Below are 27,324 nucleotides of genomic sequence, written 5' to 3'. Positions count from 1 at the left end.
TACGTGTACATTTGAATGGCTGAACGGGTTCAACCAAAAGTTATTTATGTATTTACAGTGGATTTTTAAATGTTTTTTTTTTTTTTTTTTCAAAACATAGTTTGGATTTTTGAAGGATTTCAGAAATATCTTGTTTTTACTATTATTTTGTTCCTGATTCTGGCAACAAATCAAAACAGCTTTGGACGCTTAAAGCATTACTTTCCAGCAACATCTGAACAATGTTCCAGATTTGTAAACTCTAATTAATGCCAAGTACAATAATAGTAGCATTAATGATTTCTTATATTTCAAATAATGATTCAAGTCAAAATAATGATCATTTTCTTATTTTTTAACATTAAATAGTAACAAAAAAACTGTTTTGAAGCAAGCGTGTCCAGCAGGGATGCCTAAACATGGTTTTCCATATTAATTTTAGATTATTTTTTTTATTCAAAATATTCACCTTTCTGTAGTATTTTTTATCCATTTTTTTGAGACTTCAGTGCCTGAATTTAGTTTATTGTTTACAATAAATTCGATTATTATGACATAAAAGGCATTAGAAGAAAGAGGCCAGGATGTCACCATATATAGTAACTTTATATATTATTTCTTTAATATTAATGTGATAGTGTATACATTTTATATTAGAGTCCATCAGATTTTATTCTATTGTGTCTTGAAAGTCGAAATTGGTCTGGAAAAATCATTTAAACCTTTTTAGTGAGTTACACACTGTTTTAATATATAACACAGTAACAGTATCATAAACAACAATGTTGCTGGTCCTTACTTTTGCTCCTGTTGTTTGGAAACGGGAGCAAAAGTAACACATAGAAGTTCAAGAACAACAGTTTGAAATTCTACCCTGGATTTAGCATAGAGCCAGTTAAGCCAATAACTAATTACAAAAGTCATTTCTTAAGGTAAGAAACTAAATCGTTTTTTCTACGTGTTTCTAATTTTGGCAATATTTCACAGGTAAGAGATGGGCGTCTCTGAAACCTTTTGTAATATAAGACTTTAAAAGACATGTCCTGGTTAGGACCTGTCTTCCAGATGTTGAAAATTATCCAACATCTGAACCATGTGGTGCTCCATATGCTATGAGGTAAAAAGAACTACAAGAAAGAAGCAAGATGTCACCACATACAGTGACTTTAAAGCTATTAATATCCTTTGAATCTTTTCCCCATAAGCTTTAGTTCAAGGATAAAGTTGTGAAGAACCTTAGAGCAGAGCACAGTTCAATCCATCATCTGAAAATGGAAAGACTATGGCTTAACTGCAAACCAATGAAGACACTGCTGTCCACTTAGACTGACACCAGCAGTATGGCAGAAAATAAACACTGCACATCAAAATAAATTCCCCCATGGTTAAACATGGTGGCAGCATCATGCAGTGGGGATGCTTTTCTTCAGCAGGAACAGGAATGTTGGTCACAGTTGTTTAGAATATGGATGAAGTTAAATACAGGACAATCCTTGAAGAAAACCTGTTTGATGTTACAAAAGGCTTACTAGTGCAGAGGTTCACGTCACAGCAGGACAGCAACAACAAACGTGCAGCCAGATCCACAATAAAATGATTTAGATCAAAACTTGACAATAGACGTTCGTGGGTACCTGACTGAGCTTTGCTATTTAGCAAAGAAACATAGGGAGAAATTTTAGTTTGTATGTGAATGGTACTTAAGGGGCTGAACACAAATGCACGCCACACATACAGGGGTTGGACAATGAAACTGAAACACCTGGTTTTAGACCACAATAATTTATTAGTATGGTGTAGGGCCTCCTTTTGCGGCCAATACAGTGTCAATTCGTCTTGGGAATGACATCTACAAGTCCTGCACAGTGGTCAGAGGGTTTTTAAGCCATTCTTCTTCCAGGATAGTGGCCAGGTCACTACGTGATACTGGTGGAGGAAAACGTTTCCTGACTCGCTCCTCCAAAACACCTCAAAGTGGCTCAATAATATTTAGATCTGGTGACTGTGCAGGCCATGGGAGATGTTCAACTTCACTTTCATGTTCATCAAACCAATCTTTCACCAGTCTTGCTGTGTGTATTGGTGCATTGTCATCCTGATACACGGCACCACCTTCAGGATACAATGTTTGAACCATTGGATGCACATGGTCCTCAAGAATGGTTCAGTAGTCCTTGGCAGTGACGCACCCAGTGACTCATCAGAGAACAATACATGTTTCACATTGTCCACAGCCCAAGATTTGCGCTCCTTGCTCCATTGAAACCAACGTTTGGCATTGGCATGAGTGACCAAAGGTTTGGCTATAGCAGCCTGACCGTGTATATTGACCCTGTGGAGCTCCCGACGGACAGTTCTGGTGGAAACAGGAGAGTTGAGGAGCACATTTAATTCTGCCGTGATTTGGGCAGCCGTGGTTTTATGTTTTTTGGATACAATCCGGGTTAGCACCCAAACATCCCTTTCAGACAGCTTCCTCTTGCGTCCACAGTTAATCCTGTTGGATGTGGTTCGTCCTTCTTGGTGGTATGCTGACATTACCCTGGATACCGTGGCTCTTCATACATCACAAAGACTTGCTGTCTTGGTCACAGATGCGCCAGCAAGACGTGCACCAACAATTTGTCCTCTTTTGAACTCTGGTATGTCACCCATAATGTTGTGTGCATTTCAATATTTTGAGCAAAACTGTGCTCTTACCCTGCTAATTGAACCTTCACACTCTGCTCTTACCGGTGCAATGTGCAATCAATGAAGACTGGCTACCAGGCTGGTCCAATTTAGCCATGAAACCTCCCACACTAAAATGACAGGTGTTTCAGTTTCATTGTCCAACCCCTGTATATATATCTATGTAGATATATATATAGAACATACTGGAAAATATCAAGTGGTATGGATGCTTTTGGAACTGTAGATTTAACTGTGTACAATGTAGTTTAGACTGCGCAGCCGCAGTAAGGAGCGCCAATTGGAAAGCTTGTCGCTGTCCGCGGTGCTGAAACCTTCACTCCGTTAATGAATATAAGAGTTTTATTTTCCTCCTACAGGCAATATAATCACAATTTATATTTATAAAACGAAAAAAACTTTATTTTTTTAAATTTCACATGTATTGGATTCATTTTTGGAGGATCAACGTAAGGTCATTGATGCTTTATGACACCATCAGGTATAAAAGCACCTCGGCTCTCATTTCCGATCATTTACAGCGTGTTTTGAGAAAGTCAGCGGCCCACCTCAAGCGGAGATGCTGTCAATGATTAGTGCGGATGTGCTGGCATAGGGCAGGTAGAGAGGGGGAGAGAGCGAGGGAGGAAGAGGAGGGAGGGAGGCTGGATGCTGCCAGCGGAAAATGGCTGCTGCAACCTCAAGCCTATCCTGATACACCGAAACGACATCAAGTGGAGAGAGAGAGAAAGAGAGAGAGAGAGAGACGGAGGAAGATTACGAAAATGAGACCAGATGGAGAGAGAATGTGAAGCGAGTCTGAGTGTTTCCTGAAAGGAGGAATAAAAACAAGAGGGGGAGAGGAGAGCCTGGGGTGGGCTGCTGCAAGCGGCGGGCAACACCGAGCCATGGAGGGCGAGTAAGTCCTTATTTTATTTCTACCATCCTTCATTCACACAGAAATAACCGCCGAAACGGACAAAAAGACGCCAACAACATCAGCAGCCCTGCATCCTGGGCTGTTCTCGAAGTCGGCGCTGTGCAGCTTAGCAGGCAGCCGAGAATAAAAACACCATTACGTAGTCTTGAATCAACAGCATACACCCCATATCCGATATATCCATGCCAGTGTGTGATAAATGTGCGGCCACCTTCATGTGGGAGCCGCCGCTCGTTATTACACGCGAGAAAAACGACACACACACAGCAGAAAGACGGCGTTTTAAATCCAACCTGAATCAATGCAACGACTCTGATTCTAATGCGCCCTGCTTAAAAACAATCACAAAATCAGTCAGTGTGTAAAATGCATGAAGGAGAGAAAGGGGGAAAAAAGAAGATATATTGCGAGTTTAAGGGCCAGCATCCCTCCTTTCAAATGAGATGAGAGAGAGATGAAAGCGCTGTGATTTTTATCAACGTGTCTCGGGGTTTCATTATGATTTTTAAAGCCAAACTTTATGAATGAAATCTGATTTTTCCCTCTCTCTCTCCCTGTCTCGCTCTCCCTTATTCTCACCCCTCCTCTCATTCTTCCCTTTTCTAATCGGCCCCCTCCCCCCATCTTTCTCGTTTCCTCTCCATCCTCTCACCCACTCGTTCTTCTTTTTCATTTCTCCTTGGATCCTTCTCTCATTTCCACATTGTCTTTAGGCCTCAGTCTTATTTTATTGTATTATTATTATTTCTGGTGGCAAGTCTAAGGCGCAGTGGGAAGACGAACCCAGTCCCATTCATAAAAACCTATAACATAATATCGGGGTGCGTTAATGAGTCCGTGCAGCAGGGGCGGAATGGAGAGAGAATAATTGCAACAATTAAAAGAAATCCAGCGTGATGTGGAAATAGAGAGGGAAAAGGATGAATTTCTGCATGGAGTTCATTCATATGTTGGTAAAAAAACAATGCGGTTCTCAGTTATTCAGCCGAATGGCGAGTGTGCAGCTCATTTATATATTTATTTTTTTGCTTTGCAAGAATGCCTGGGCCTCTGATGTCGAATGGGTGCGTTCATTGATACGTCTATGTGGGAAACACTCATTCTTCATCCCTCCTCCCAGTCCTGTCCTCCTCAGAGGACTCTCTGTCCATTTGCTTCCGCATTACTCTGCCCGTGTACGTTACAGGTAATTTTTTGTTGTTGTTGTTGTGGTAAAATAACGCATCGGAGCCCGGTTAGAATTAGGAGAAAATGCATTGGGAGGCCTTTCAAAGCGCCATACAGACCATAACTCCCAGCTCTTTGTGTGAAATTTACCCTGGTGCACCATCATTCACACAGAAATCTGCGTTTTTTTGTTCTACTGTTTTATGATTTATGTCCTTTTGACAGCCCATTAAAGGGCACTGTAAAACATGACTGTAAAAACAAACAAACAAACAAAAAAAAAAACAACAAAACAATGTGTGGAGCATGTTACAGTCCTTGCTGTTAGTTTCCCACATTATCAGCTTGGAGCCACATTATTACTTCACTAAAACATCTCTTCCTGTAAATATTTGATCCTCCATCTGTTGTCCTTGCAAGGAGATATTTCATAATCAGCTGCTTAATTTATAAATGCTGTTTTGTCGTGCTTATGAACACTCTTTCCTGAACCTGAACTTTTAAACTTAGAAAGGTATTTCTGAGTCGAGCAAAGAGGAACTGCATTTCTAGATACTGCTTAAAATAGTGATTGTAACTGCTCCTCTAAACAGTTAAGAAAATGTTGTATTTGTTTTCAAGGGCAGAAATCATTATGCATGGATGGTGCAACGTGCAATTCTGTTTATTTACAAAACAACTAGAAGGAATAAAGAAAAAAATTTAAAAAATGAACTAAAATGAAAATAATGCAAAAACCTTTTTGCAGAAGTGTGCACCTATAAAATAATACTTTGTTTAAGCACGTTTTGATTCAGTTTCAACATTCAGTCTTCTTTGGTGGGTCTCTATCAGCATCCCACTTCTTGACTTGGCTATATTCACCTAGTCTGCCTTACAACGTTCCTCAAATATCTCTGATTGTGAGCACATTTCTTGTCCATATCTGTCTTCAGGTGAATTCGGACGTATTTAGTTCTGGACTCTTGTTGGGCCATATCAAAGCTTCATCCTCAGTTTCATTTCACTGTATGCCTGGTGTGATATTAGTGATGTGTTCCTTTGAAATTGTGGCCCAAAATGTATGTTTGGTTTCATGAGACCATGACATTTTCTGCCAATGTTTTGGGAGATTTTAGCCAGGATGTTTTCTTTGAAATACAAGAGTTCTGTCTTGTAGTCCTACTCTTTAGTGCAAACACATGCAGTAAATTGGAGATTGTTGTAAGATGTAGAACACAACCAGGTCTCTCCAGAGCATCCTTCAGCTCCTCCTGTGTCACTGTTAACCTTCTGGCACCTCCATGACCAGTTATCTCACGTTTACCTTTATTTTGGAAGAAACTGAAGAAACAACCAATTTGGATTTTTCTTCTATATTCTATTACTTTATTTTGATATTTTAACCTTTCTGCAAAATGTGGCTTTAGGTAAAGGAGAGCTAAACTTTGGTTCTGATTCATCACATTTACTATAATTAATGGCATGTATGAACTCAAAACACATTTTTTTACATATCTTTTTTTTATATACCTAACAGATGTGTCACATTCCATCTGGAAATAGTTTTGAAATAATTTATCATGTTTCAATTTTTTAATCACTAAATCCTGGTATTTTAACAGGGCAATGTCGACCTAAACACCTGTATTTAGATGCACACGAGCAGAACAAAATATGAAAAGACGGGCCGAGAGTAATAAGCTATGTGACCGGAGGGGTTTTATCTGTACACAGAGTTGGAAAGTTAAAATGTTCATTGAAGGAAGCCTTTAATTGTTAAAAAGATTTTCTCTACAGCTGGGAATGGAATGAGATCCTTGGATCATAAAAAAATGGAGAGTTGGTAAATTTCAGAGGAGTAGGATGTGACATCCTTCAAACAGGGAAGCAGAAGCAAGTATTTTGTATGGCAGGTGCGTAGTTAGACCTGGGCTTCCGGGGCGGAAGCCCCAGATGTTTTCTGAATAGACCCAGACTTCTTGATAGAAGAAATTTAGAAGTATTAAAAAGATGCAGCCACAAAATGGTATTGGACTTTGCATTTTTATCTAAAACAATCAGATTTTTTCAATTGTGTTCCATACAATCACGTCCTGCTTCACCTAACCCTACAAATGAGTTAAAAGGAGAAGACAAAAATACTTATTTGCGCACTCGCAGCACCACGAATGCCCAGAGACGGACTCCATTCTGGAGAAGTCCTGAACAGCAGTTTACTCCAGGTCGACCTGCCTCCTTCATTACCTGAAAAGTTACACTGAGCGCCTCAAACAGGGATTATTTCAGAGCAACCGTGAAGCCAACAGAAGAGTGGGAGGCCTGGTGGGTGTGTGTTCAGGAACAGGTGGACGCCGATCGGTATAACCCAGACAAAGATAGCGGTAAATCCTGAATGCTGACTCGGAATGGGCTAATTGTAAGTTACAGCTAATCACTGATTCACCCAGCAAGACATGAGGTGGAGGTTCACTCTAATGAGCATCTTCAGGGTCATAATGAGGGACTTTCACCTGAGCTACAGGTAAAGTTAAATGATCTGTGATAGAAAACAGTAGGAACCTTCTCTGTGAGCATATAGCGGGATTTGCATCATAATGTGAAAATATCTGGTCCTTTACTTCAGTCAAAATAAAAGCATTTAATCCTAACGTAGCTGAACACATTAAAAGATCCTTCAGATCAACACATTGCATCTCATTGCTGCAGCCAATCTTATAGTCAAGTTCTACATGTAGACAGAAAAAAGTGTTGCTCAATAAACCAGGAAAATATCTCCTGGTTCCAGTAAGACGTAGTAGAAAGTGCAAAGCCTCCCTCTTCTCTTTCATATCTTCTGTGCTGATTCTAAACTCTAAGCTCTGGCTTTAAAGATGCAGGATAATTAAGAAATAAATCATAGCACTTAATCACAGGTGGACCATTGATTAATTAACTATTTTATTTTTCTGACTTACACATGTAATATTATATAAACTAAACTAATTAACCAAGGATACAGTTTTACTGAAGGTGAGACATACATACCATATGTATACAGTTATTAATAACTGTGATATTAGCACTGATAAGGTCCAGGATGAGGCTTTATGTTATATTTTAAACACCACAACTTAACACCCTTTCCTCTCAAAGTGTTTAATTGTAAGAACTGCAATAATGTCTCACATGTTCAATGCAGAACAAAAGACTGTGTTGTAAAATGTTTCATTTATTATTTTTGGCAGGCCAAATTTCTTCAGAAGTGGAATGAAGGGCTGAAAAGATGGAGATAAAATAGAACAGGGTCATAATAGAAGGAACAATTTTAATAAAATGTTTCGAAAGCTCTTGGCATAATAAAATAAATGTGTTTTAGGATTTTACCATTTGACTAAGATTTAGGAAAATCAACTTTATACCACTTTCCTTTTTTGAAATATAAGAATAAAGACAATGGAGCCTCAGGAGGGGAACACTTTGATGAAAATGTAACGTTTTAAAAAAGGTCAATTATGTAGATGACAAAAGAAGCACATTTATCTGGCCCATTGTAAACATCTCTGAGTTTAAGAAAAACATTTGTCAGCAAAAATTCAGATTAAGTTCTTTTCTAAATACCTCAAAATGTGTCATTATTTGCTTCAGCAAAATGGTTTTTCATCAGGCCTAAACTATGTTTCTCCTTGTCCTTCATTCAGCTTCTAACAAAAATGAAAAGTAAAATTATTGCAAACCTTTTTTGTTTGATTCACAATAATTTACGTTCAGTCTAAAACCAGCCGAGACGGAGAACTGGTACAATATGTCCTATATTATTTTAATTTTAAATTACCTATAAATTGTCTTATTGAAATCTAAATATTTTGGATTTGGGCTAAAGCCCCCAATGTTTTGAGACCCTAAAAACACCCCTGTTGTACGGCATGGAAGATGGTCAATAATAACACAAACTCCAGGAAGAGAAGTAAGAGTTACTGCTGTTCAAGTCCAGCTTTCTGTTTAAGATGGAGATCAGCATTTTTATGGATTGTTTTTTCTCAATATTTTGATTGTCAATTTTCATAATAACAAACAATATTCAAATAAAAAAATACATAAACACCCAAGATAGACAAAAGTAAATGAATAAAAATAAAAATCAGCAAAAAAAACCTCATACATTAATCACATACAGAGAGGCTTAATGTAATAACAGAACTAAATGACCACTTAGCTATATCACATATGACAGAATAGATTACTTTCATTGGGGTCAAATACAGCTTTAAATAGTCCAGGATAGGTCTCCAAACATCATTAAATTTTTGCAAGTTGTTCGATATCTCGTGTCTCAGTTTTTCAATATGAAGGATTCCTGTCATCTCTCTCGGCCAGGTCTCGAACCCAGGTGGGAAGTCCGATTTCCACGTATTATCCAAAATATAGGAAAAGCCAAGTAATGTAAAGTAAAGTAATTTTTATGGTTTCTGTCCTAAATTAGGCACATTGAAAGTGAAACTGACTGACAGTGGTTTGAATGGTTGCTGCTCCCCATGAGCCCACCTTCAGTTCTTGATGAAAGTAAATGTTTTTAGCTGAGTTGGAAGTTTTTCCAGGAAGGATTGGTGCTTTTGCTGGTGGAAACAGCAAGAACGTGAGCTAGGCAGGAACTGGTTCATTTTTTTGGGAAACAATGTTGAACCAGTTGGTGTTTGATGGCAGCCACATGGGGTGTAAACTCAGAAGAATAGGCAAAGACCGAGCCTCCTATAATTGATTCTTTTCATCCAGCCTCATGCTAACTATAACTCTAGTCAAATTGATTCAGAACTAGTAAAGCTGTCTATTGCGTCTATTACTGCATTCTCCATCCTCTGTATCTGATGACCTTCACTCCCGGTTTTCACTGTTTTCACTGTTTTAACTGTTGGACGCTTCAGTAACTGCCTGATAGGACTATGGTTCATCTCTTAAAACCACCACAAATCCACTCTGGAGCCTGTCTTAGATGTGCCAGCTCCCTGTTAATTAAATCATTAACATACCAGACACTGGTCTCCATGGGTACCAAATTATGCCCAAATTTGGTCATTCCTTTTGGGAAGTTAACTCTTTCTGTCAGTGAGTGAATTTAAGTTTGATGCTTAAGCAAAATACCGTAAACCTTTGTTTCTCTGTTAAGGTGATTTTAATAAGTTAAATGAATAAGCTGAAATATTGAATCATGCAAATCTGTATTATCTTATCTAAAGGTGTTGAATCGTTGAATTATATTACTAAACAATCTTAAATCCAGCAAAAGGTGGCACTAAAGATAGTTTTATCATCAAAACAGGTTGACTGGACTAATGGAGATAATGATGCAACAAGTTTAACCAATCTGATCTCGCTCTGAAGTCAAGTTGACCTTTGACATTTTAACAAAAATATACCGTATTTCAGTTCATAAAGCTTTTGAACCTGAAACATTTATTAAACAGTTTTTATGTGTTTATTAATAAATAATCAGCTAATTCTCCTCTGTTTCCCTGCCAGTGTGCGTGTTCGTGCCGTGGTGATGACACGTGATGACTCCAGTGGTGGTTGGGTGCCTCTCGGAGGTGGCGGTCTCAGTCACGTGGTCATATGCAAGGGGCGGAGCCACGACGGCAGGGGGCGGAGAGAGTACATCATCCGCGGAGAGCGACTGCGAGACCGAGCAGTGAGTGTGTGCGTGTGTTATGGCTGTCTTTGGTGCCACCACCTAAAGACTGTAGTTAAGTGTTGCATGTAGGGTGGAGGTCAGTGGTGGTTCACACAACAAAAAACCCTACCAGTTTTCTGAAGAGGCGTATTCTACAAAATCTATAGATATACATTATGTGAAGTTCTTAAAATATAGATAGATCTTTATTTATCTGATGTCGAAACAGCTTTAAACATATGTTTTGCGTGTTTTAGTAAATGCAATACGGGTGAATATCAAATTGCATTGAAATACCTATCAAGAGAAGAATCATCCATTTCAGCTATGACGAGTCAAGATTTTAAAGAAGTCACAATAAAATGCAGTTCAAATTCCTTGGAAACCAGTGAAATAGCCTTTATATTTATCACAAATTTTCTTGCTGCTCATTATTTACCGATTCCAGCATCAGTAGCCACCCACAGTGAAGGGTTATTTATTGACAGTGCTTACACTCTGCACAACACAGAGGGCATCCATTCTCCACTGACTAAACATGTAGTTGACATAATGACAAAATTACATAATTTTTTATCCCATCTGGGGTCCCCAAGTCCGTGCCACCCTGGCAGTGAGCCCTATTCTACCAGCACTGACGTGCAGCCCATTTGAGTTGGCACTGGGGTGAAAATGGGCCATGAATGGGATTGCCTGTGGGTTTCAAAACGGTACCGTGTCAATTGCTTATATAAAGGACAACTCTGGGAAAAACTGAGACCTATATGGGTACTAGATAAGTTGCTAAATTTGAATTGATTTTCTAACTAGTCATTTGAAATGTAGTTAAGATATAGAATGTTAAATTCAGTCAACCCTAATGAGTCCCATACAACAAGCCTGTTGTGAATCCAAGTTCGAACAAAATCCACATACATGTTGGGTCTTGTTTATAAAAACTTGCCACAAAGTTGTTATTTTAGAAGGAGTCTGAGCTTGGTCTGAACTCCAATTCAATTCAATTCAGTTTATTTATATAGTGCCAATTCACAACACATGTCATCTCAAGGCACTTCACAAAAGTCAGGTACATACATTCCAACACCCATCCTTGCTGCTTGTGTTTGTAGCCAGTACTGGAGTGTGCGGTCCAAAAAGGGTTGGTATACAACAAGGTGAATCCCATCTTCCATCACTGGAGAGTAGAGGATCGGAAGTTTGGCCTTACATTCCAGAGTCCTGCCGATGCCATCTCCTTTGAAAAAGGGCTGCAGACTGTCTTAGACAAGCTCGACAGAGGTAGACATACACAGTCCCAATTTTAATTTGAATTTTTTTAATTGGAACTAGTTTTAGGACAATTCTCTGAACATCCAATTCTCATATCATCAAGGCTCTGACTCGCCATCGTCCTCCACACCAGAAGAGGCTGACACAGAAGACGACGGCCAAGCTGTGAGCTCATTGAGTATTTTCCTCATGTGGGTCTTTTTGGTTTTAGCATGTGTGGTTGATCTCCAACCTCTGTCAGTCCCATACAGGAAGTGAGTCGTCATCCAATAGCAGAAAGGAGATGCTTCCCAAACCAATCACCATAGTGACAAGCGAATCCTCATCCAGCTGCTTTGTGCGGCCCGAAGAGTTCAGCTTTGGATCCAGCCATGCCGTCACCACTCACACGCCTGTTCAGGTTGATTGCACTCAAATGTTCTTCACAATCATATCTTGGTTTATTCCTCAGCTGATTTTCCATGAGTCAGTGGTGTCCAAAACCTGTCCTCAAGGGTATTGGTGCCCTGGATACTTTAGATGTGTCCCTGCTTCAACACTGGTTCATATTGTGAAATCACCTGCTCAGTATATCATGAACTTCGGTAGATGGTTGGTAATAAGCCATTCATTTAAATCAGGTGTGCTGAACCAGTAAAACATGAAATCTGGAGGAAACAAACACTCAGTGAGTGCAATACAAGAGAACTACCTTAGGTGGTTCCCAGCAAAGTAACAAATAAAGATCGTTGGAGTTCTTCTACTCATCCTGCACAGTGACTTGCATGGTTTAGATGTTCTTCTGTTCAACCACACCTGGTTCTAGGGAACAAATGACCTAAAGATGTTTTCATCTGGGTTTGCAAAGTCTCTTTCTTTAACCTTCAATTAGGACCAAGAATGTAGTGCTATCAAAACATCAACAGTGCGGTGCAAAAGTTTTAAATCACACCTACTTTCTTTCTGCTTTGCTTTTGCTTTGACCTTCCTGCCATAACTTTCTAGACCTTCAGAAGGTCTTTTAAAGTTTTTATTTTGGACTGCATGCACATTTTTTAAGCTTTCAGAATTTGAAACAGCTTTATTGGCCATAGTTGTGCACAAAAAGAATACATTTGAATTCAGTTTTGTTTTGCTATCAGTATACAGACATTTTAAATATCCACGGTATCAATTTGGGACTTTGGCTGCTAAATGTTTCTCAGAGAGACAGCCTGAGGGAAGAAACTGTCTCTTTGGTGGCTTGTCTTTGCAAATAGCGCTCTGTAGTACCGACCCGAAGGTTAAAGTCTGAAAAGTTTGTGTCTGGGATGTGTGAGGTCTGATGAGATTTCAGCTGACATTTTCCTGACCATAGACCTGTACAATACCTGGATGGAGGGAAGATCAGCCCTGTTTATCCTCTCTGCAGACCTGGTTGCTCATTGTAGTTTGGACCTGTCTTGTTTTCTGGCTAAGCCAAACCACACATAATGGATGTGCAAAAGACAGACTCTCAAACTGTGTTGCCTTAGCTTCAGCTAAAGATTTTGGAACAAATTGGGTATTTGTGACTGGCAGCTGGTAAGGAAGAGCTTTAATATCCAATCGCTATGTTGTCTGTTATGTGTTGACACGACACTTTCCTCTCTTGACTTTGGAAGCATATTAATGCCAGAATGACTGAAAGGTCTAATTGCTAAGAAACAGAATATTTGTGAAAAAATTTCCAAATTCCCCCCAAAATTCTGAAAGACCCTTAGAAAGCATGTAGAGAAGATTAAAACAAAGTATCTACTTGGAATCAGAAGGACAACTCAGGACCTTTCCACCAAACACCCTCAGGACATTGTGTCCTATGGACCAAGATCAGAAACTGCTGTTTCACAGGGACATTTTAGGCAGCTTTGTGTTTCCTCAGATGGAAACCTTCTACATTCAGAGCTGCAGTGCACTGTGTTCCTTACTCACTGTGTAACTCTACACCCTCTCTACAGATCCACACCAGGCCGGGACAGCACCAGCTCTCTCAAATGACGACTGTGTTGAACCCCCCTGCGCCACCGCCCCCACCGCCTGCTCCACCAACTCCTCCTGTGGGTCCCCCAGCCTCCTCTCCTCTTTCCCCTTTGTCGCCCACCATTTCGCTGCTGGAGGAAGGAGATCTGCGCAGTGTGGACCCTTGCAAAGATCTGTGGGGTTCACGAGGTTATGAGGATTACAGACGCGCAGGTGCGACAAGGACCATGGTTGGGGGGCTCACGGGGGGAGTCGTCGTTGGCAGTGGAGGGAGTCTACAGGACAAGTCAGAGCTGTGCGTGGTCCGCTTCGAGAAGGAATTGGCAGGCGTGGGGACGGCTGGCTGTGAGGTGACCGTGAGCCTGGACAGCAAAGCCTCCCAGCGCCTGTCCTCGTCGTCCCCCACCTGCATGTCTATGCCCAATGCCGTGTCAGGAGTGTCCTCAGGTGCTGGCTCGCCCCAGGAGACGGGCAAAGGCTCACCCTCCCCCTGCTGCATCCACACCACGCTGGCCGCGCCCCGGTCGCGGACTCGTAAGAGAGGAGGAGGGGCCAGCAGCAGCGACCCAGGGGCTATCTCGCCCGATGATGACAGCCCATGCCCTCAGGCATCATCGTCGTGCTCATCTCGCTGCGTGTACTGCCGCTCAGTTTTCAGCGCCTCAGAGAATGGGCGGGGCCGCTGCAGGGACGCCCCTGACCCGGCCCTGCACTGCCTCCGCCAATGGACCTGTGTGTGGTGTGCGGAAAGCCTGCTCTACCACTGCATGTCAGACTCTGAGGGAGAGTTTTGGGAGCCTTGTTCATGTGATGACTCTTTGGGGGGCCACCCAAACCCCCTCTGCTGTGCCCGCTGGTTGGCCCTCTTGGCCCTGTCCCTCTTTGTGCCCTGCATGTGCTGCTACCTGCCTCTGCGCGCCTGCCTGCGATGTGGGGAAAGGTGTGGCTGCTGTGGGGGAAAGCACAAAGCAGTCCGATGAGGCCAGGCTGAGGGGTGGGAGGTCTGCCGTGGACCGAGGGGTCTTGGTATCAGTTGGGTGGAACAGGCGCTCTCAGCGGAACATCCGGTCCTCCAAAGCCCCACAGCCCTCCACTGATTTCAGCTCTTTCTCCTTTCAACTGAGGGCCTTCCTTAATGGTCCTTGCCTGCCGGATGTGCTCTGCACTCAGACCTGGCTCTTTGGGAGTCATCTGGAGCCTTCATAGAGGATTTACTGGGGTGTTGCTGATTTAACCGTCAGCTGTCAATGACGTTAGCAAAGAAGGAGGGTTGGCAGAGGCAACAATGGTGTGTACACTGTTTCAAATGTCTGTTTGTTTTGGTTTTTTTTATTTAGAAAGAAATTTAAAAAAAACAACAAAAGATGTTTATATATATAATTGTTATAATTTTAATTGGTATATTTTAATTAAATGTAAAACACATCGACGGAATCCCCAAATGGCCCACACACACAAACACACCTTCACATATTCACAGACACAAGGTCTTGGGGAAGTTATTTGTTTCATGTTGAGCAGACGTCACCCTTTACCTCTAATTTTACCTCAGATGTTACTTAAACCTAGGTTAGAGATAAAAAAAAAAACAGGAGGGGGGAAGGTCCAGAACAAGCAAGCACAAAGAAGTGCAGTCTTCATCAAAGCATCTGAGACCACAGGCTTTGTCTTCTAGTAAAGTGTAAGAATTATTAAATGCAACTAGGCAATTATTGTTAAGGGAAGCTGCAAAGACAACTACAAAGACTTACAAATCATATTCTGGTTCATATTAGTCTTCAGTGACCTGAGTTTTGGTTCTGGAATGCTTTTCAACAGAGTCGGCCGATGTTTTGGTCTGTAAGATAAATTTGAGTTGGGGGGGTGCACTTCCCGTTAAGCCCATCAATAAATGACCACTACTGATAGTTTCAATACAGATTCAGAAGAGTCAGAAAGAAGGGTCCAAGTTTATCTGGTTACACTCACAAGCAACCATGATGATTATTTAGATGTGCAATAAATCAATCAATAAGTTAATTCATGGTGCTGTAAAAAATAATTTGGCCCCTTACAGATTTATTCATTGTTTTTGCTTTTCTGTCACACTTAAAAGTTGTAGATCAACAAATGTTCGATAATCTGAGTAAAAGCAGTTTTCAGATGATGATCTGATTTATTGTTAGGTATTATTTAGTCAACTCAGAGGTATGATCTGATTTATTAAGGAAAAAAAGCTACAAACCAACTTTGCCCTGTGTGACAAATGCTTGTTAAATTCTGAATTAACTGTAAGTAACCACATTTCTGTTGGAAAACTGGGTTTAACCAGCCTCGCTAAACCCAATTAAATAGAACCTGTTTGACAACATGAAGTATGACTGAACACAGCAATTTATTTCAGCAATTTTATTCAACTAGTGAAACTTATCTAGTTTATAGATCACTTACCAACAGTGCGATATATTTAAGGCTGATTAATACATTATTTAATTATACAGCTAATGAGAACCCAAACTTCTGTTTTTCAGAAAATGTGAAGATTTTGTTAACCAATAACAATGATTTTAAATATAGAAATGCCTAATGAAAACTATGACCACATACTGAACAGTATCTGCACTCAGTTGTTTGTTAGGGCTCCTTTTGCATGAATTACTGCGTCAAAGCAGCATGGCATGGAGGTGATCGGCTTGTGGCTCTGCTGAGGTGTTAAGGAAACCTATGTTGCCTTAATTGGGGCCTTCAGCTTATCTTTATTGTTGTGTCAGGTGTCTCTCATCTTCCTCTTATCAATACTTTACTGATTCTCTATGGTATTTAGGTCAGGTAAGTCTGCCAACCAATCAAAAACAGTGACACCATGGTGGTTAAAGCAGGTAATGTGGGCAGGTTCTGTAGGAAAATGCAGTTCGTATTTTCATAAAGCTTGTCAGCAGAGGAGAGCATGAAGTGCTCTAAAATTTACTGGTAGATGACAGTGCTGACTTAGGACTTGAGAAAACAGAGATGGTAAATAGTAAAGTAAGTGGCCTCCACCTGTACTTGTATAGCGCTTTATAAAGATGACCAAGACCAACAAATGACATGGCTCCCCAAATGTTCCCTCACTGTGTCAAATTTACATTGGAACTCAAGCAATTTGGCTTCTCTGCCTCTCCACTTTTCCTCCAGACTGTTGGACCTTGATATCCAAATCAAATGCAGAATTTACTTTCATCTGAAAAGAGGAGTTTGGACCATTTAGCAACAGTTCAGCCCTCTCCCTCCTCAGGCCAGTTACAATGCGTGTGATGTTGTCTCTGGTTTAAGAGAGGTCCGACACAAGAAATGTGACAGGTGTAGCTCTTGTCCTGAATAGGTCTATGTGAGATGACCCTTGAAGCTCTGACTCCAGCCGCAGTCCATGCCTTGTGAATCTTCCCGCATTCCTAAATGGGCTATGCTTCACAATCTTGGCAAGGATATCAGTGTTACCTCTGCACACTTTTTCCTTCCACTCAGCTTTCCAACAATATGCTTGGATACAGCACTCACACAGCTTGTTTAGAATTAACTTTTGTGGTTTACCCTCCTTGTTGAGGGTGTTATAGACTGTCTACTAGTCAACTGTCAAGTCAGCAGACTTCCCCATACTTATGATGATCGTTACCAAACATGTAGTAGAAAAAAATCCCTTTTTTTGTTAGTCTTACATCATAATATCAATTTTTTTAAGAAACTACGTTTTTGGTTTTCATTAGCAGTAAACCACAATCTTCAAAATCAACAAAAATATTGCCTGAAATGTATCACTCTGTTAAAAATGAATCTATATTCGAGTTTCACTTTTCGAGTTTGAATATTGAAATAAATGTACTTTTTGCTGACTTTCTAATTCATAAAGATGCATCAGTATAATAATAAACAAAACTGAGATTTTTCTTTATATTTATAACTAGTACATTTGCCAGATGTTAAAAATTTAAAATTTAAATAATTTAGAATAAAATTTTGCAATTCCAAAACCGAAAAGCTCATTTTCAGTAAAAAACCCCTAAATAAATCAGGAAGGTTTACGTTAAATGTTCAGTCTGTGATCTGAAGTATTCTTGTGGGGCCCCCTGACGGTTTTTGGGGCCCTAAGGAGTGGCTTAGTTTGCTTACATCTTGGGCCGGCTCTGTGTGTCAATCAGTAAAAACCATCACTTTGCGTGTTTTCTGCCATTTTGCCATTAAGTTTTGATATTAATCATAAAAACCATCTCATCCCACACCTGTACCTATTGAACCAGACAAGGTGCTTAAAACTGAGGCCTCTGATTGAGTTTATTCTACCTAACAGACACACAGTGACCCTACAAGATCCAGATTTAACGGAGAAAGCACCAACAATTCAAGTACAATGAACAATAAACGGTAGGAATAATTATGTACCAGTTTTCTGGGATGGGAAACAGAAACTAAAAAGTGTAAAATGTTACTATGAGTTGTTTAATATTGAGCTTAAAAGCTAAACAGAATTGGAGACTAAATATAAAAAAGCTGCTGCAACTACTGGAAAAAACAGTCTGTCCTATTGGAGGATGTTCAGTTACTTCTTAGTTTGCAAAAAAAAAACAAAAAAAAACAAAACAAAATATGACACAAACCTATTGTATTAAACAGCTGAACATTCTGGCTTTCAACCCATATCTGATAAAAATAAAATTGGACTGTTGTGATTAATGGCATAACTTTTCTGATTAACTAGAGGAAAAATGTATAAAAAAAAAACATCGGGTGCACCTTCTCTGGCCTTTATGAACTTTTAGAGGATTTCCATGATGAAATACAAAACTCTTCACCAATCGGGTTTAACACTCCGGTCTTTTTTGGGGGGATGTTTCCTCCTATTCAGCCAGCTGCACCTGTGTATTTGGACCTTCAGATACTCTCTTTTAACACTATACTCAGTTTAAGAATTACACCTGTGCAGGTATTTGTTTTAGGAATTCAAATTTATGATGATCCTATTATTTTTTCTCCATATTTGTTTAGAAGAAATGTGCCATAAATGACAAAAATGCAATTTACTGAGGCATGTTTTACAAAGCCAGAATGCTAAGCTGTGAAAAAAATTTGATTTCTTTTATGTTTGTTCACTTTTTAAAAAAACGACTAAACATAAGACAAGTTGTAATTCCCCATTCTTTGCCAGGGGTTTTATTTCAAAGCCTTTCTCCAACATTATTGGGGCTAAAAATGTCCACTAGCTCCACAGAGTCTGAGGTCTCACATGAAAAAACGTCTGATTGCTGGAGATAAAGACATATTTTACCCAAGGTGTTATAAAAAGTACCTTGGATATCTGCTTATTTCGTTTATCAGAGGTATTCTTCTTCATTCAGATTCATGTGATAGCCGGTTGTCTCAGTCCCAGATTGAACTAAAATCCCAACAGACTTCCCACAAAATCAGAAGAGCTGCAGCAGACTTTACAGTTTACATTGTGACATGCCGTGAAAAAAAGCAGGAACAAGTTTTGGGAATGTTGAAAAATAAATGATGATAATCTGATATATCGAGAGCCAAAGGTGCCACAATTCAATACACAAGTTGTTAAATATTTATATAGGTGATTAATGGAATAAAACTGAAGGAAACATACAATATATAAATAAATTTATCGATAATTATTTAAAAATTGTATTTTGTATTTAAATATTTTATAGTACTGTGTTGCAGCACAATCTGTCATCCTAACCCATCAAAGCCAGTGGGCGGGACTAACACAGCAATATGCAAGGTGATTGGTCTGCAGTTTAGTTGCTGTGCAAGTTAACCAATCAGCAATTAGAATCAGTTTGATCAGCCATAACTGCTGAACTGTAGCACAGGAAATATAAAATAATTAAATGGAAACTGCAATAGTTGTGATTTCTCATATACTGTAGTCAGGTTTTAATTAGTAATTTTTAAATTTTTTAGTTTTGTATTTAATATATTTTTGACACATTTGACAAATTATAGATTTTTTTTTACATATTTATTACAGTTTATTTCCATTATCACAGATATAACAAATTGGTAAATTAGTTAATTAAAACTCAGATTCACCTTTTAATCAATGATTGGCTAACTTTATTGTGTAATTAACACATTTGACACAGATACATAATTCTTACATTATTTCTAGAATGTATTTACAAACGATCTTATGTCAATTATCATGTTTATAAAAATGTATTTAAAATGAATAAAAATTTAAAGAAGTTCTGATTAACAACTTCCTCATATGATTAGTGTATTTAATAAATTATTGACACATTTTAATAATCATTTAAATTTTGTTTATTTATTGCATTTAATGTAACTTTATCAAAATAATCATAAACAATTGCTTTACAATTAAAACTTTTAGATTTCAAAAAAATATATTTTCTATTTAATAAATTACACATAACTAGATATATTTTTCTTTACTTAATGTATTTAGTATGGTTTTACTTAAATGATCACATATATAAAAATGAATAGAATTATAACTTGAATTGCAGTTTTATTTGTGGACAGTTATTGACATATTTAAATAATTATAAATAGTTAATTATTTAATAACTACATACAACTATAATTTTATTTAAATATGCATAAAAGATTTTTAACAATATTTGTATGTATTGGATAGTGGTGTTTCTCTGGCCTCAATAGATGAAAACTACTGAGCACCAAAGAATAAAATCACAAAAGTGGGCGAGGATCTGTGGACTTCTGATGTCCAGGATTCCCATAAAAAAACAAAACATAGGTGGAAATAAATATTTACATAACTTTTGGCAGAATGAGCCTTTCAGAAGCTTCATATGATTTGTAGTTTAGATTTAGCCAAGAACGTTTTTCCAAAGTGACTTAAAAGCAGCGGGGTTCACTCAGGACACGCTCAAGAGGCGCTGCTGGACGCAGCCTCCAGTGGAGAAACAAAAACAAACCAACGTCCGGTCTCAGTCAGCTCCTCGATTGTAAGTTCGTACGACACACCAACGCCGTCCCCACCGATCTGCGACCTGTGCGCACAAACCAGACGCACGAGTTCACCTGATGGTGCAGATTAAACAGAACCGGGAAAGCCATCGCACACAGTTCGCTCCTTCTGGTTCAGAAGAGTCATGCAACCACAACTGCAGGTCCCATCCTTACATCTTAATAAATGTGCCTTTTGATTTGAGTAATCAATAGCTTTTGATTTCTAAGTAACTCTGTATTAAGTACTTTTCCTTTATGTTTGGGGGTCACTGATTTCTGCCAATGAGCATATTTTCACATGTATGTATTTATTAGTTTGAAAGTAATTATTGAGATATGACCTGTTTATTTATTTATTGAGATATTTATTCTGATTCTTTATTTTTTTGAGACAGGTTTTTATCTTCTGTGCTGTCTTACTTCTGACTTTGTGCCAATGTGCTGCTTTGAGGTGTTACATATCGTGGGTTTGTATCATTATTAAACCCTCACTCTATATTTTAAATCTGAGTTTTCTTTTCTTACATTTATGAAAATTAGCCGGATAGGGAAATCTATAACCTATAACTATTTGACAGCATAATTTAAAAAGAAAAACATCCAAACATCCAAACGAGATTTATGTTCATTCTCTTACAATAATGACATATTTATCTTTTTCTTAACAGATGCAGTATAGATGTTTTCTTTTGCATCTTTGCAGACTGACAGAAAGTAAAACCTGTGACTATAAAGAACATCAACAGGTTCAAAGGTCCAAATGAGAATCCAGTCACTTTGCAGAAAACATGTGCTGCCTTTTATGTTTAAGGATCTCTGTTGAGGTGAGCTTCAGGTCTTCATTACAGACGTCACAATGATAGATCCTCGTTAGACTCGATGCTGAGGAGGAGCCGGCCGGTCCACCTTCTGATTCTGAAACAGACACATGATTAGTCTCATGTTCCTAATAAAAGAAAACAAGTAGACATCATTGTGAGAATTTCCTCACCTTTTTCCACCCCTTGCAGCTCTCCAGCAGGCCTGCAGGACGCCTCATGATGCATTCGTTCCAGAGGAGTCAGAGGCATGTAGAGTTCACAGTTTGGGCAGCTCCAGAAAGTCCGTAAACACTCGCTGTAGAGATCCTTGGAATCCTGGCAGAAGGAAACTGACTTTTAGTTAATGAGAGAAGCTGCACCGTTTCACTCAAAAAGTGTCTACAGCTGTTCTTTAGACTTTGAGAAGTCTTTCCTTGGACTTTGGCAGCTTTTTTCCCCATCAGTCAAAAAACCCCTTTAGTGTGCTTTATGATCTCAGGAAGATGCTGGTCCTTTCACCACTTTTTTATGCAGCTTTGGTTGTTTTGGACGTGACTTTTTGAAGTCATCTATGCCTCAGTCTGCACCAATGATTTACTCCAAAAACTATTCCCTACCAGCATGGGGTTGTCAGTTCAGACGTTTACATACAGTGCGATTTAAGCCCAGGTAATGATGTCATGACAACATACGAGTTAACTGGAGGTACATCAGTGGATGTACTTCATGGTAAGCCTCAAATACGCTACTTCATGTGAAATGATGGGGGAAAAAATCACGATATCAGAAAGAGGACTGTGAACCTCCACAGCTCTGGTTCATCCTACAATTTCCAGATGCCTGAAGGTGCTGCGTTGAACTACCGACACCATGGGAACGCCCAGACATCGTATCAGAAAGCAGACAGGTTCTGTTTCCCAGAGATGAACATGTTTTGGTGTAAAATGTAATCCTTTAAAGTGGTCTTCATTAACAGTTTCCCAGGTTTTCTTTTAAACTTGGCAGCTTTTCCACTTTTTTTATATTCATAAAACCAACTAAAGGATGATGGAAATCTCAGGTCTGGTGTCATAATTTTTCCTAATAACACGACTTTAACTGTTAATCTGCCAGGAATTAGTTTTAGGCCTAAAATTTCTTCTTTTCTAAAACACATATCCATTTTGTTCAGGCATACCCTGAAGTCCTAAAGGACTGAAAATTAGTTAAAAGGCAGGTAAAAAATAAAGATAAAACTTTGGAAGAGCTTTAGAGCGCCTGAATAAAGTTTGTCAACACCACCTTAAAAGACTGCATGAATCTCTGGCTGTTTGTAAGAAAATATAAAGAAATAAAGGATGTACTTATTTTTATTTCACTGAGTGAAACTGTACCCCCTTGAAGGAGTAACCCAACAGCTCACTAATACAGGTCCTTCTCAAAATATTAGCATATTGTGATAAAGTTAATTATTTTCTATAATGTAATGATGAAAATTTTACATTCATATATTTTAGATTCATTGCACACTAACTGAAATATTTCAGGTCTTTTATTGTCTTAATATGGATGATTTTGGCATACAGCTCATGAAAACCCAAAATTCCTATCTCACAAAATTAGCATATCATTAAAAGGGTCTCTAAACGAGCTATGAACCTAATCATCTGAATCAACGAGTTAACTCTAAACACCTGCAAAAGATTCCTGAGGCCTTTAAAACTCCCAGCCTGGTTCATCACTCAAAACCCCAATCATGGGTAAGACTGCCGACCTGACTGCTGTCCAGAAGGCCACTATTGACACCCTCAAGCAAGAAGGTAAGACACAGAAAGACATTTCTGAACGAATAGGCTGTTCCCAGAGTGCTGTATCAAGGCACCTCAGTGGGAAGTCTGTGGGAAGGAAAAAGTGTGGCAGAAAACGCTGCCCAACGAGAAGAGGTGACCGGACCCTGAGGAAGATTGTGGAGAAGGGCCGATTCCAGACCTTGGGGGACCTGCGGAAGCAGTGGACTGAGTCTGGAGTAGAAACATCCAGAGCCACCGTGCACAGGCGTGTGCAGGAAATGGGCTACCTGTGCCTCATTCCCCAGGTCAAGCCACTTTTGAACCAGAAACAGTGGCAGAAGCGCCTGACCTGGGCTACAGAGAAGCAGCACTGGACTGTTGCTCAATGGTCCAAAGTACTTTTTTCGGATGAAAGCAAATTCTGCATGTCATTCGGAAATCAAGGTGCCAGAGTCTGGAGGAAGACTGGGGAGAAGGAAATGCCAAAATGCCAGAAGTCCAGTGTCAAGTACCCACAGTCAGTGATGGTCTGGGGTGCCGTGTCAGCTGCTGGTGTTGGTCCACTGTGTTTTATCAAGGGCAGGGTCAATGCAGCTAGCTATCAGGAGATTTTGGAGCACTTCATGCTTCCATCTGCTGAAAAGCTTTATGGAGATGAAGATTTCATTTTTCAGCACGACCTGGCACCTGCTCACAGTGCCAAAACCACTGGTAAATGGTTTACTGACCATGGTATCACTGTGCTCAATTGGCCTGCCAACTCTCCTGACCTGAACCCCATAGAGAATCTGTGGGATATTGTGAAGAGAACGTTGAGAGACTCAAGACCCAACACTCTGGATGAGCTAAAGGCCGCTATCGAAGCATCCTGGGCCTCCATAAGACCTCAGCAGTGCCACAGGCTGATTGCCTCCATGCCACGCCGCATTGAAGCAGTCATTTCTGCAAAAGATTCCCGACCAAGTATTGAGTGCATAACTGTACATGATTATTTGAAGGTTGACGTTTTTTGTATAAAAAACACTTTTCTTTTATTGGTCGGATGAAATATGCTAATTTTGTGAGATAGGAATTTTGGGTTTTCATGAGCTGTATGCCACAATCATCCGTATTAAGACCATAAAAGACCTGAAATATTTCAGTTAGTGTGCAATGAATCTAAAATATATGAATGTTAAATTTTCATCATTTCATCACATTATAGAAAATAATGAACTTTATCACAATATGCTAATATCTTGAGAAGGACCTGTATTTGAGGCATTCTAACAGGAACCCAGTTTATTAGACAGACTCACAGCGAGACAGTTGTAGGTGAAGAAGCTGGTCACCCTCAGGCCTCCTTTAATGGGATCCGGCTTGGCTTCTGCTCCTGGAAACAACGAGCTCAGATCTGGAACCTCAGAATAAGATGAGTCCGGCTCGCCCCGAGGTCCAATGTATAGGTTCTGGGCCTGGAAAGCTGTGAGTCTCTGAAGGCTGTAACTGACCTGGACGGGAAGTGTAGAATGAAAAAAAATATTCCAGGAAAAAAGGCTAAAAATGTTTATCAAGAGGGTTTCTCAGATAAAAGCATGGAGTTTATTGGTTCTGTTAGAAATTCTTGAATTAAACTGTGTTTACTATTAGAAAAGCCTAATTCTAAATTTTTTGTTTCATTTTACTGAGATATAATGTTTGGTTTGGAGGTAAAAATATATATATATTGGACAGCAGATGTTTAGTATGGAGCTGCTGGAGGAGGAGAAACAGAGTGAGAACACAGAGAAGGTTCATGGAAGCAGTGAAGGAGGACATGGAGAGCGCTGGCGAGACAGAGGATGGTAGAGATGAGGTGAAATGGATTCAGATGATCTACTGAATGTCGCAGACAAAAGACGACCACGAGTGATGAATGAACGACACATCACAAACTTTCTGACATCAAGAGAGATAAATATCTGCCTCTGAAGGTCCAGAATCAATCTGTGGACTGTTTTTGATTTCTTTATCCAAACCAATCATTTCCCTCATAATGTTCTTCTGCTGCCAAAAGCCACCCTCCCAGATTCTGGTTCCACTGAAAAGTCCTAACCTTTACTTGGACGTTGGGGGGGTTGAAAGCCACCCCACCCTGACATGTTATTTCTAAACAGTAAAATAAACATCTGTGTTTTAGCCATATTTATTCTAACAAGTCAAATATTATGGTTTAAAAAGAAGGAAGAGAAAAATTATCAAAACATTTTCCTGCATAGCAACCGTAGATACATTTTTCCTCATATTTTCTACTTTATTTTTGGTATTTTCAACCCCCTAAATGGTTCTGAACACACCTGTAATAGACAGTTGCAAAACACAGTATCAAGGTACAAGAAGAGCAATGCATTTCACTGAAACATCCACGTTTGCTACATGTGTACCTCAGTGTAGAGCAGGAAACGGAACAGGCTATCGCTCAGCTTCTCCATGTCTCTGCGGGACACTCCCTGGCCTGATGGTTCCCTCAAGGAGCTTTGTCCCAGCTGGGCCTTCAGCAGACGCTCCCACTCTGACCTGAGACTGATGGCTGTGGAAAGGACCCTCAGGGCTTCCTCTGGCTCCTTCAGCTCCAGCTCCAGCCAGCCGTCCACCACCAGCCGCGTGCAGTCAGCATTGGTATCCACCGAGCTCGCCACCAGCAGCAGAGCCTGGTTGTCAGAATGTTGAACAGATGATTGATGTTCCCACATTATCAACAGTGACTTGCAGAAATATTCAGCCGTTTACATTAATTCACATTAGGTGGTTTTCACATTTTTTTTTTTTTTACAGATGAAAATCTGGAAAATATGGCTTGCATTTGCATTCAGCTGCCCACCTTTTGCTAAAATTACAGCTGCAAATCATTTGGGGTCTTTCTCTGCCAGCTTTCCACACCTAGAGACTGAAATTTTTGCCCGTTCGTCTTTGCTATGTGACTCAAGCTCAGTCAGACGGGATGGAGATTTAGGTCTGGACTTGGACTAGGTCATTATAGTCCAATGGTATGCTTTGATTTAAACAGTTTAACTTTACTTCTAGCTATATGTTCTCTGGCTGCTAGAAGGCGAACATCCACAACAGTCTCAGTGTTTCCAGCCTCTAAGCGTTTCTCTCAGAACTGTCCTTTCCAGCTTCCCAGTACCTGGTGAAGAAAAGCATCCCCACAGCATGATGCTGCCAACACCATGTTTCATGGCGGGGATGTTGGGTTCAGGATGATATGGAGAGTTAGTTTTCAAGCACACAGAGTTTTGCATACAAGCAAAAGAAGTTTAATTCTGGTCTCATCTGTTAAGAGCCTCTTCTTTTACGTGTTTGCTGTGTTCCTTATGTGGCTTGTGGTAAACTACATTTATTTACCTTTCTTTGAAAAAAAAAAAAAAAAACAACTTTCTTCTTCCCTCTCTTCTATTCAGGTCAACTTTGTGGAGTACACAACTAATTGTTGCCAAGTTGACGATTGACCCACCTGAGCTGTGGACCCCTGCACCTCCTCCACTGTTACCATGGTAACAGTGATAACAGGCTGATTAACGCTCTCCTTGCCCGATCAGACATTTTATATGGACGGCCATGTCTTGGCAGGTTTGCTCTTTGTATTTCGAAGGCAATTTGTGGCACCGGATTTTATTTAGGGGTATCAGAGTAAATACTAATGCATGCCACACTTTTCAGATTTCTAGATTTCTATGTTTCCTTTTTCTTCCACTTCACAATGATGCACTACCTTGTGTTAGTCTGTTACATAAAATCCCAATAAAATACCTGGAAGTTTGTGGTTTCAAGCGACAAATTGTTGAAAATTTCAAAGCGTGTGAATACTTTCTCTCTAAACACCTGTGTGCTCATGCGGATCTTGACTGATCCCAATTAATAGGAAAACAACGTTGCAGTTTGAACTCTGGACGTCCTGCACCCGATGCTCACCTGCAGAGCTGGAACCCGGACACAGTTGGACAAATACGGCTTGTTGGTCTCCAGCAGAGTGACGAAGGCCAACAGCTGATGTCTGCTGCTGTCCTTCCTGTCAGGTCCTGCAGGGAGGAAACAGGAGACGAGAACAAAGATAAACACATTCAATGAGAGGAAGGATTAGCTAGTATTGCAGAAGTAGTTACACTCTAGGGCTTTTTGCAAGTGCCTTAAAACGATTCAAAATTGTCA

At 39.8% G+C, this 27,324-nt stretch overlaps 2 protein-coding genes across 4 annotated transcripts in view; one reads left to right on the top strand and one right to left on the bottom strand.

The window, feature by feature from the left end:
- The first annotated feature begins 3,315 nt into the window (after nt 1-3,315).
- spred3 (sprouty related EVH1 domain containing 3) lies at nt 3,316-27,053 on the top strand. Of its 2 annotated transcripts, XR_007042207.1 has the most exons (7): nt 3,316-3,568; nt 10,232-10,397; nt 11,489-11,657; nt 11,752-11,813; nt 11,890-12,048; nt 13,604-14,913; nt 26,577-27,053. XR_007042207.1 is itself a non-coding variant. In XM_047390556.1 (6 exons), the coding sequence occupies exons 1-6, from the start codon at nt 3,558-3,560 to the stop codon at nt 14,603-14,605; spliced, it is 1,569 nt and encodes a 522-aa protein (XP_047246512.1). In that variant the 5' UTR covers nt 3,316-3,557; the 3' UTR covers nt 14,606-21,093. The 2 variants fall into 2 exon arrangements, 1 of the variants encoding a protein (XP_047246512.1); XM_047390556.1 differs by lacking the exon at nt 26,577-27,053 and having other exon boundaries at nt 13,604-21,093.
- dhx34 (DEAH (Asp-Glu-Ala-His) box polypeptide 34) overlaps nt 21,188-27,324 on the bottom strand; it is an 18,730-nt gene continuing 12,593 nt past the window's right edge. For both annotated transcript variants that reach the window (XM_047390552.1, XM_047390551.1), the window contains exons 12-16: nt 27,088-27,194; nt 25,560-25,826; nt 24,456-24,647; nt 21,580-21,724; nt 21,188-21,503 (exon numbers count right to left, since the gene is read on the bottom strand). In XM_047390552.1, the coding sequence (XP_047246508.1) occupies nt 21,361-21,503; nt 21,580-21,724; nt 24,456-24,647; nt 25,560-25,826; nt 27,088-27,194 (854 nt within the window). In that variant the 3' untranslated portion in view covers nt 21,188-21,360. The remainder of the gene's footprint in view (nt 21,504-21,579; nt 21,725-24,455; nt 24,648-25,559; nt 25,827-27,087; nt 27,195-27,324) is intronic.

The sequence above is a fragment of the Girardinichthys multiradiatus genome, chromosome 18, assembly GCF_021462225.1.
Source record: "Girardinichthys multiradiatus isolate DD_20200921_A chromosome 18, DD_fGirMul_XY1, whole genome shotgun sequence".
In the NCBI taxonomy this organism is placed as follows: Eukaryota; Metazoa; Chordata; class Actinopteri; order Cyprinodontiformes; family Goodeidae; genus Girardinichthys; species Girardinichthys multiradiatus.
This window is presented reverse-complemented; position numbering and strand designations above follow the sequence as displayed.

Excerpts from the sequence above, each read along its gene's own strand:
- spred3 (XM_047390556.1), top strand. Across the intron at positions 11,658-11,751 it reads CTTAGACAAGCTCGACAGAG|GCTCTGACTCGCCATCGTCC; the intron begins GTAGACATACAC and ends CATATCATCAAG. Across the intron at positions 11,814-11,889 it reads CAGAAGACGACGGCCAAGCT|TCCCATACAGGAAGTGAGTC; the intron begins GTGAGCTCATTG and ends AACCTCTGTCAG.